At 55.1% G+C, this 10,178-nt stretch overlaps 1 protein-coding gene across 2 annotated transcripts; it reads right to left on the bottom strand.

Annotated features, from left to right (window-relative positions):
- Window positions 1-1,421: 1,421 nt before the first annotated feature.
- On the bottom strand, window positions 1,422-9,332 carry NEURL3 (neuralized E3 ubiquitin protein ligase 3). 2 transcript variants are annotated; one of them, XM_023524327.1, is made up of 5 exons: window positions 9,075-9,332; window positions 6,296-6,415; window positions 3,869-4,354; window positions 2,884-2,955; window positions 1,422-2,341 (listed from the first exon to the last, which is right to left on the bottom strand). In XM_023524327.1, the coding sequence occupies exons 2-5, from the start codon at window positions 6,321-6,323 to the stop codon at window positions 2,154-2,156; spliced, it is 774 nt and encodes a 257-aa protein (XP_023380095.1). In that variant the 5' UTR covers window positions 6,324-6,415; window positions 9,075-9,332; the 3' UTR covers window positions 1,422-2,153. The 2 variants fall into 2 exon arrangements, with proteins under 2 accessions (XP_023380095.1, XP_011380303.1); XM_011382001.2 differs by lacking the exon at window positions 9,075-9,332 and having other exon boundaries at window positions 6,296-6,532.
- Between the last annotated feature and the right edge of the window lie 846 nt (window positions 9,333-10,178).

Below are 10,178 nucleotides of genomic sequence, written 5' to 3'. Positions count from 1 at the left end.
TGGGATTTTCCCATGCAGAGAGCCTTAAGTAGGAAAACAACGCCTTGGGAATTGGGGTTTTCCCACGGAGAGGTTTCAAGTTGGGTCAAATAATGACAACACTCTGTAAATGAAGCTTTTCTAGAGAACTGCAGTACAGGTCAACAGTGATGATGCTCTGATGATGGAGCTTTCTTAGGGGCTCCCGACCCAACTGTTCCCTCCGACGGCTGCAAGGCCGCTGGTTTTCAAGGCTACTGCGGAGCTGGGGTTAGAAGATGGGAGTGGGCCGAGTTCAAATACCACAAACCTCACTGTCCTTACGTTCAATAGTTTCTCTTAGACAAACCTTCTTCAGGTGATTTTTATAATTCTGCCAGTCTGGTTGCTTTTAGGGAAGAATGGATTTGCAGAAGCCCTTACTTCACCATTTTTAGGGATCAGGTCTACTGGCAGGCTAGGTGTGAACTAATAAGAGGTAATTACTGGAAACAGGGTTAAAGTGATGTCCTCGCTCTAGAGGTATCTGGGTTTTATTTTAAAGAGACACTTAAAAGATGAAAAAAACTTGTTTTAGGATCCATAAGGATCACCCCAAAATATAGGGTGATGTGAGGGCCCTTGGTAAAAATCAGTGGGCTGCCGGGATCACACCCAGGCTTGCACACCCAGCCCCATGACCCCTCGACTTCTATCCCCTGGCAGGCACCGTGTGCAGGGAAGGCAGCTGCCATGTTTCGAGTGCTTTCTCTAAGCTACACGTTTCATACTTGTTATCCTCACAGCTCACCAGCAAGGAAAATCATCTTATTTCCACTTTATAGATGAAGAAAATGAGGCTCACAGAAATAAAGGCACATGCCCCAGGTTAGACATGCATGGGTGGCAGGGAGGGGCTCCTGCTCCAGAGTGAAAACTCTGAGGGGCCATCAAACCCAGGTCCTGACCCTCTGGATGACTACAGTGTGGGCAGGGAGGCAGTTTGAGGGCTCCTATTGTTGCGATTTGGAGCACAACAGGTTGGAATCCCCTTTTAGCCCTCTCCCCCAGAGAGATGCCTCCCACTAGTCATGGAGCAGGGAGCGACAGCCACATCACAGGTATGGCTTGCCTCCTGCCGTGAACAACTGCTGAGGGGACTCCCAGGTCTTCTCCTCCTTTCACTCAAGACCCAGAGTCTCCAGAAAGCACCCCCAAGTCAAGGACGGCAAGGGTCAAGCCTGATTGTGACTTCAGGGCTGGGAGCATAGGACGGGGACTTCACATGATTGGAAGAATAGAGTCCACAGGCCTGAGTGCTCAGAGCCTGCCCAGTCCCCTGCAAGCACAGGGGTGTTTGTGCAGGATGGGAGAGCATGTCCCTAAATGCCCTGGCTTCCTTACCAGCCCACAGCTCCACTCGCTCCCACTGACTGCAACAAAGGGGCATATTCATTACAAAGTCATTCATAAAAGACAAGTTTTATTTCGCTATCTCAGAAATTGGCAAGAAGACAGCACAATGACAACTTGTTTTCTGAGTCACCTTCAGATATGTAATCTCACTGGGACCTCACAGCCAAGGTGGGTAACTACCGATCCGCTTTACTGAGGACGTGGCGGCAGTAACCCAGCTCCCACACTCTATCCACCCAGATGCCTCTCTGCATCCAGTCTGGGTCCTTAAGCCTCAATGAGCAGGGTTGCCACAGGTACATGCAGACACCTTAACCCCCTCAGCTATAAAGCCAGGGGCAGGCTGCCCATCTCTGAACAAAGATCCTCCTCGTTAACTCGCATGGATTCTTCAGTCCCAAGAACCCTGGCACTTATGTGAGGCTGTGCCGGGCGGCCAGCCAAAAGCCTTGGTAAGCCCTGGGCACAAAGGAACCTGAAGCTAAACAGAGGGATCAGAAGCCCACTGGCCACTGCTGAGCCACTGTCTACAGCCAGGCCTCCCATCAGGAGGACGGTTCTGGAGTGAACTGAAAGAGGGTCCTCTCCTCGTGCCACTAGCCCTGACCTGTTGGGGCCAAGGGGAAGAGCCATCGTCCACTGTCTTCCTGTCTCTGCTGTGCTTATTACCAACCAGCCTTTCTGACTTTCCTCCAAAAAGAGGGTGGGCCCTCCTACTGCAGGGCTGGCTGGAAGCTAGGCCCAACCTATCACTCTCACCAGGGGCCCTTCTGTAGTTCTCAGAGCGGGAAGACCCCACCCCATGCTGGGACTACTGCCTCGATCTCCCAGCGACATACAGGGCACCTGGCCGTGTCCCCGAAGACCCGCCAGGCACAGCAGCTGCAGAAGTGTGTGTGGCCGCAGGGGACAAGGCAGGTGTTGGCAGCGTGGTGGAGGCAGATGACACACTCCTCTCCTGCTGTGGCTGGGAAAGGGGACAACATAAGTAGGTTAGAGGCACATGAGCCTGTGGGTAGGCAGCCTACTCATGACAGAGCCACAGGACAGAGAACCAGGCAGCCGTACTGGGGATATCACCTCCTGAGAAAATGCTTACAACATAATCGAGTGAAAAAAATTGGTATGAAGATCATGGTGTACATACACCTAAACCATGAAATTCCAATTTAGAAGAAAGGAATATATGTATGACTGGGAGGAAATTCACCTAGGAGGTAATAGGTTTAGTTTTTCTTTTTTACTTCCTTCTTTATCCCTTAATATTTATTTTATTCCTATTTGGCAAAGCTTTTACTCTGAACGGCGGATTGCTTTGGTAAAGCAGGGCTGAAAAATAACATTATCTGCTCATGAATGTGCTCTTGGAACTTGTAAAGCCAGCTGATATTCTCAAAGGCAGAGCTGAAGCCTGTGTGAGTGACTTGACAGGACTTAAAGGATTCTCCTGAGCTCCCAGGGCTGGGGCCTCCCCGGCAGCCTCCTCTGGTGTTCACGAAAGCCACTCACCTTCAGGCTCAGATGGCATGTCCTCACAGAGGGCCCAGGGCGTGGCTGTGGGGAAGGTGTTGGCTGTGACATCTAGGGCAGAGAGGAAGACTCAGCCTTGCAGGGCAACATCCCCACCCCTGAGGCAGCACCCATTGACTTTCTTTTCCTTGTCGCCCTGCAGGAGCTCCAGGAGCTCCAGGTGGGTCCCTGGCCTCATTCTGGCAATCTCTTTCCCAGAGTGAGCTGGCAGAGAATTTACGGGGCTGCAGTCCTTTTTCCTAAACCATCCTCCCTCTAGACACTGCCTCTTTGCCCCTCTGCTGCTGCCTGAGTGGAGACCCTCGGCATCAATCATGGTCTCAAACCAAGATGTGCATCAGAATCCACCAAGAGGTGGAGAAAGTAGGTCCCACCCAGGCCTACCAAGTCAGGTGCTCCAGTAGCTGTAACAAGCCAGTGCTAGGGAGGGGAGGGGTTTGGGCAGGGTCACGGACCACCAGCCCAGAAATGCCAGTATTTCTGGGTGTTCCTGTCTCTACCCATTCCCCTGAAATCCACTTTCCTACAGGTGCCTAGAGGAAAAGTTTAGTGCGCAACCACTGACCACACATCGCCCTTGTCCCACAGGCATCTTCTTGCTCAGCTCTGCCCTTGACCTTATGTTCCCTGGCTTGCCACGCTTGTCTACAGTGAACTCCTGCTTGCACTGCAAAGACCCCGCCCCAAATTTCTTCCTTCATGAAAGGTGATCAGTCCCTTAACCCATGTTTGGGGTGCTGGTTATATCTTATTATTCTTCAGGGACAGGGTTGCCCTCCCTAAGCCTGGATCTTGTCACCAGCTCCCATCTTAATAGCTGACACTGGCAGGAACTGATAGAAAAACTGACAGAATATGAATGAAAGTTTCTACCCGAGGCTCTGGATGCCGTAGAGCACCACTTCAGCCTCCACCTCTCCCTTAGGAGCTGTGCCCCGTCTGTGATCTGTGCCTGTGGCCTCACCCAGCAGCTGGATGGCCTTGGTGGTCCCGTACACGTCCATCACAGCCCAGAGAGGGGCGCCCACCGGCAAGCCTTTGCGCAGCAGGAGCCGGGGGCCCGCGTTGACCTGGGCGCAGAGCCGGCCGCGTTGGGTCACCCAGAAGCAAACCACGTCCCCCGCCAGCGCACAGCCATGAGGTAGCATAGCCGCCCATGTCGGGCTCTGCTGCTCCAGGTCAGGGCACACGAAGGGCGGCAGGCTGGGCGCCGGCAGGTGCGCAGGGTCCAGGCGGGTGAAGCCTACGCGGAGGCCGCCGCACCAGCCATCCTGGTGCCCCAGAACGCGCAGCACTACGCGCTCCCTGGGCCGCACCGGCCGCTGGCTGAACACGATGCCATCGTGGAAGGTGGCGAACCGATACGCAGTGCTCTGCCGAGCATCCAGACGGACATGCATGCCCTTGGCCTCTGCGTGGAAGCGAAGGATCTCCGGAGTCGCCTTGGCGTCTACGGGGTGCAGGGGATGTCAATGCGGACTGGCAGGGACCCATCAGCCCCCCATGGCCACCTCGACCTACTTCCTTGCAGCACTTCGGGGCCACCTAAAGCCTTGAAGGGGGGCGTTTCCACCATCCCCAGCTCCTCCAGCTGTCGACCCTGCCCTCAGCCTGGGGACCCCTGGAGACCTGCTTTGAACCGGGGAGGAGCCACTTTACCTGTCTGGGATCTGAGTTCTCGTGTGAAGCCCCACCCCCACCCCCTCAGCTTCAGTTCCCCTTCTATAGGCTGGTTGTTAAATTTAAAGGCTGTCAATACCCAGGACTGGTCATTGTCATCACTTAAAAAGAGCAGGTCTGAGAACAGTAAGAGTAACAGGGTCCTGGCTTTGCTCCACAGATACTCTTGCCTAATGTTTACATCTGTGTCCCATCTGTATTGGCAGACGACCTGAAGGACAGAAGACCGCTGTGCTGGGCCTGGCCCACGGCTCCCATGAGAGTGCTGTTCCCTCTTCTTGTCTGACTTTCTGATTTTCCCACCGAGAACCTGAGTCATTTGTGATGGCCATGGCCAATTAGGGTGACTTCCTTGCCCTGGAGAGAAGGGGTCCTGGCAGCTCCCCTTTGGAGTAGGGGCTCAAGTTGGAGAGGGGGCTCTCAAGTCAGCCCCTCAACGCCTGCGGTGAGCTTTAAAATCAAGGGACTTCCTGACCTGACTACTTGGCAGCCAGGAAAGGAAGGTTGCTTACTGCGCAGCCCTTCCTCTGAACCCCAGCGGCTTGGGGGGACTCCAGGGGAGGTGCTGGAGGAAGCTGGAAGAGCTTCCTGCCCAGAATGCACTTAGCCAGCTCCCTCACCTTATCTCTCACCCTCTTCCTCTCCCTCCTCCCCTCCCATCCTCCCACCTTGCTGCACCCGCCCCAGGGGTGGGGAGCGGCAGTGGTGGGCACAGGCCCAGTGTGGCTCTCCAAGTAGGCCTATGCCCAGCCCTGGGCTGGCATGGGGCCCCAGCACCCTCACGCCCACAGGTAGCCATTCTTATTACCAGCCCATTTCCAGGTAGACCCTGTGGCTGCAAAAGCAGAGTGACTTGCCTGTAGAGGGGGGCTCCCCAGTGGTTCCCCGCTGCTGCAGGGGACAGACCCTGCCCCAGGTTGGACCCGCCTCTGCTGACTGCCAGGGAGTTCAGGAAACATGATTCGCAGGCTTTCGGATGCTCCCCTTCCCGCCACCACACACACAGGTGAACTCTAATCAGAGAACTGTTGTAGCAAAGCTCTTAGACTCTTAAGTGAGTGCGAGTCAGCTCTCTGCCCAATGAGGACCCCCACCATCGCCATCATCCTCATTATAGCCATCCAGCCTCTCCGGGGCCAGGTACCTACCAAGCACTTTGAAGCCTTTCCACCCTCCCCCCAGCTCCACAGAGAAGTACTCAGAGGGAGCTGGCTTGGATAGGCTGCAAGTTGCAGCCAGAGTAGGGGAGCCAGGGCCCAGCTCCTGTATCCCTGCACTGCCTCCTTCATGGCACCCCTAGTGTCTGGGGTCCAAACACAGTTGCCTCTGCAGCAGCGGTGGTGGCAGCAGCAGCTGCGGCAGCAGCAGCTTGGTTCCTCCCCCCTCAAAGCTCTGAGTGCCACCTGTCATTGTCGTGTGAGCTCTTAGTGCCCATAGGGGAGGGGGATAGAGGCTGGGGCTTTTTGCCTGGGAAGGAGCCAGGTCCAGGGAGGGCAGTCACATTTCTGGAGGTAAGAGCCCAGGGTCGGGTCTCTGCCAGGAACTGGTAAGAGGGGCGCTATGGCCTTAGGTGACCTTTTGGTCTGTGCTTAGCAGGTGGGCTGCACTAGCCTGGCTTGGGGATAAGAAAACTGAGGCCCCAGTGATGGCCCAGGGCCCACTTGCTTCTTGCATCCCTGGTCCAGGGAACAAGCTCTGGGCTTCCACTTACCAGCCTGTGAGCAGAGCTGGGCCCCCATCAGCCTGAGGTCTTCCGGCCCAAGGTCCTTGGTTCTGGAAGGAGTTCTCTGGAGAGGCCAGTGGACAGGTTTCCAGAGTCTACACGGGTCCCCTATTATAAGCCAGGATCATGTTACAGGGTTGATGATTAATCTGACGTTGCTGTCACGAGTTACAATAGCTAGGGAATTTCCTGGTGATGTCTTCTCGCTGCAGCTGGCCAGCCTGAAGGAAGCAGGGGTTGAGATGGTCTTGGCGAAGTTTGGGTAGACTTCTATCCCACTTCTGAGCAGTCGTATGCCAACTGCCTGTGCATTATAATTGTCTGCAGCACGTTTACAAGTACCTGTGCCTACACTTGCCTCCAGAGCCTGATTCCAGTGGCCTGGGGTTAGGCTAGCACCAGCCATTTTTAAAAGCACCTGGATGATTCTAATGCACAGCCAGAGTGGAGAGTCGCCTGGCACTTAATCAGTGTTGGCAACGTGGGCTAATTGAATTCCCTTCATCCTGGAATCTGGGAAGCTGCCAGGCCACAGGTCTCTGCAGAGAGACAGCAAGGCAGGTGAACCTGAGTGTGCAGTTGCTCCCCATCCTCACTGGGGCTGGAGTTCCACCTTCCAGAACCCACTCTAAAGTGCAAGTGGTCCCCAGGAGCTCCTGCCAAATGCCTACGTCCTAGGGCGTCAGCTGTGGCAAAGAGGCCATGGAGCCTCTGCCCTTCGTCCCCACAGGGACACAGGCTGGGGATTGGCAAGTAGTGGGCTCTAACCTCATGCTTCACACATGCAATACTCATATGACCCTCCAGAGCAGCTTATTGAATGAAGATTGACTCAGAAGGTCCAGTCATGCCCAGGACCCTGCTCTCCTACCAAGGCGGCTCGTAGGCCCCGCCTTAGAGAGAAAGCCTGGGCCAGTTTGCAGGTGTGTGAGTGCCTGGGCCTCTACCAGCCCGCTAAGCCCTTCCCAGGACCCCAGTCAAGTCCATGATCATGCCTACTCTAAACCTGGCTAAAGGAATGGACACCCCATGCAAGACCCTGGGAGTAATGGTGCTGGTGGCTGGTCTGGGGAGGTGGCAGATGGGAAAGGACAGGGGTTTGGAGACGCAGGCTCTGCCTCCTGTGTTTCCTTGCCCTCCCTTGCCCTCTCTGGGCCCTGGTGTCCTCATGTGTAAAAATAGGAAGCCAGGATGAGCTGGTCCGTGGGTTCCTTCTAGCCCTGATGTGCTGTGACTTTGGTTTTGGTGAATAGAGGGGTGACAGTAGCCTGGACCCAGGGTTTCAGAAGATGTTGCTGCCACCCTGGGCCTTCTCTGCCACACTAAGTCCCCTGACAGGCTCCCTCAATTCCTCCTCCAGATGCAAAAGCCAAAGGCAAATTAATGAGGGGTCAGCAGTAATCACAAGTCCAAAGTTGACAGTTCCGGCTGGCCCTGCCTGAGGCGAGGACTCATAGTTTATGCTCCTGCTGGCCCAGCCTGGGTGGCTCCAGTTGCAGGTGTCCCCTGTCTTTGGGTGGTGCCAGGAGCCCTTAGTTCTGACTTTCTCCCTCACTGCACCCCCTCCACTCCACCTGAACCACTGGCTGCCTTGGTAGTTCCTAGAGCACCTTGTTGATAAACCACATTCCTGTAAACAAGGTAATTATGAAGCCTTATCAGGAAAATCAGGTCTTGAGCTCAGCCTGTGTGGAAACTTACTAGACAATCTGTAGACAGCAGGCTGCCTGATGCCACCAGGCTGGGGAGGTATGGTCCCATCTTCAGGAGCTCGGTGGGGGTGAGCCTTCTGAGGAACCGAGCCTCCGCCCCAAGCCTGACTTGGGTGGGGGAGTGCCCAGGCTGAACTACTAGTGCATACCCCTACGTATGTGTGGTTAACAAGCACTGTCCTGCCCATGCTGGTGGCATGCCTCAACAAAGTTCTATTTGCTGTGTCACCTCATTGTACAAATGGAGAAACTGAGGCACGATGCCACAAAGCAAATTTTTCACAAGCACAAACCAGGACTTGGCTCAGGGGTCTGGTTGGAAACTGATGCCTTGGCTACTGTGCTATGCTCCCTCTCTCAGGCCACTCTGAGCCCCTCCGAGTATTTAGTTCTCAGTGACGTCTTCTTCATCCAACTGTGTCGGCACGCAGTGGGAACTTTATGAGTAGTAGCTGACTGGTTGCCCGAGTGTGAGGTGGAAGCCACCCCACAATGGAGCCTGCTCTGTTCCCCCACCTCCAGGCCACCAGCCACCACAAGGCTGTCTTAAATGTTGGTTCCAAGAAGTAAAGTGTCTGGCCTTGGGTGGATGGCAGCCTCTAGACAGGGACTGGGGTTCCCCCTGGTGGCTGCAGTCAGTACTGTGGGATGCACCGAGGCCCTCATGACTGGAAGGAGTACTTCCCAGGAGGGGCTGAGGCTTCTGAGGCCTCTGCACCTCCTCCCTGACCCTGCAGCTACCCACATCACGTCCGCTCTCCTGAGGGCCCTCTCACCGGCAGTCAACCCTGAGTTAGCCCGGGGCCCCATCAGTTCAAAGGGCTTTCACATAGGTCACCACCTAAGATGCCCCCAGCACACTGACAAGCTGCTGAACGGCTGTTTCAGTACCCACCATACAGCTGAAGAAGCGGAGGGCTTGCCCAGGGTTCGTGCCAGCCTGAGGCTGAGCAGAAGTGGAAAGCCACGGGCACCCATCCCCACCTGGGACACTGGCAGCTCAGCCCGTGTCTCCTGCCATCGGGACCCCGGGACCCCTACATTTTTATACTTGCCTTGTTCAAATGTTCTCCGCCAAACCAAAATCTCGTGGGGCAAGGGGCTGCCATGCCTGGAAACCAGCCCCTAGAGCGATCAGGGCCACGCGCACAGTAGGTGGTGGGGACGGATTTGTCACTGCCAAAAGGCGCAGTGCGGCAGTCTCTTTACCAAGTGCCCATCCACCTATCTAACGACCCAGCAGCTCCTGGCACTCTCGGATGAATACCCAACAGACTCAGGGGCCTACGTCCATAGAGACTGGTGCAGGACTGTTCAGAGCAACGCTGCTCGCGACAGCTCCAGACTAGACACAGCCCAAACGTCCATCATGCTGGGCGCTGAGCGGCGACGGGAAGCGCTCGCTGCTGGGATCCGGCCTCAGGAATGTAGGGCGAGAGTGCTGCCCTCAAGTGGTTTCTGTTGGAATTGCACCACTGTCCGGGATCCCTCGTCTGTCCAGGCGTGGATCTCCAGAAGGCTCCCTCCCTCACGAGCCCCATCAGTAATCTCTGTCCCAGGGCTGCTCCCTGGGGCACTCAACCCCAGGACTGCGTGGAAAAGGAAATCGCCATGTAGTCACATCATGGTAGTAAAAATAAATTAGTTAAACACAACAACGGGTTAAACTCTACCAATGTGTTGAGGACCCAAGAACAGACAGCACCCACAGCATGCTTCCAATCATATGAATGGAAATTAATGGAAATTAATTTCTGGCTAAATTAATCTTCACTGTTAGAAGTCAGGTTAGTGTTCACCTTTGGGAGGGGCACAGGAAGCCTTTGGGGACTGGCAGTGTCCTCCCTCTTTATCAGTGGTGTGTATACATATAGAAAAAATCCATCCGTCTAGACCCTCAGGTCGCACGTCAATTGCATCTTGATCATATATTGGCTAAACTCCCTTCTAGCCCTAAAATTGATCCTAAGTAAGCTGGTGAATGATGGAAAACCTGTGCCCATGGAAACCAGAGTGCTTGGCCCACACTGTCTCCTGCTGGAGTGAAACACAACTGAAGGTGGGTCCCTGCCCAGCCACTCACTGGCTGGCTCATTTTCCTGCCCCCTCGCTTCCTGTCCAAGAGGCCCCCCAACAACTCTGGAGGTCCACCAAACCCT

The sequence above is a fragment of the Pteropus vampyrus genome, unplaced genomic scaffold (genome assembly GCF_000151845.1).
Source record: "Pteropus vampyrus isolate Shadow unplaced genomic scaffold, Pvam_2.0 Scaffold461, whole genome shotgun sequence".
Classification (NCBI taxonomy): Eukaryota; Metazoa; Chordata; class Mammalia; order Chiroptera; family Pteropodidae; genus Pteropus; species Pteropus vampyrus.
This window is presented reverse-complemented; position numbering and strand designations above follow the sequence as displayed.

What these genes read in the sequence shown, in the direction of transcription:
- NEURL3 (XM_023524327.1), bottom strand. Translation starts at nt 6,323, where the DNA reads ATGGGGGCCCAGCTCTGCTCACAGGCTG. An exon ending in CCAGCTCTGCTCACAGGCTG is followed by an intron (nt 4,355 to 6,295) that starts GTAAGTGGAAGC and finishes TGCACCCCGTAG; the next exon opens with ACGCCAAGGCGACTCCGGAG. An exon ending in CATGCCATCTGAGCCTGAAG is followed by an intron (nt 2,342 to 2,883) that starts GTGAGTGGCTTT and finishes CCCCTTTCCCAG; the next exon opens with CCACAGCAGGAGAGGAGTGT.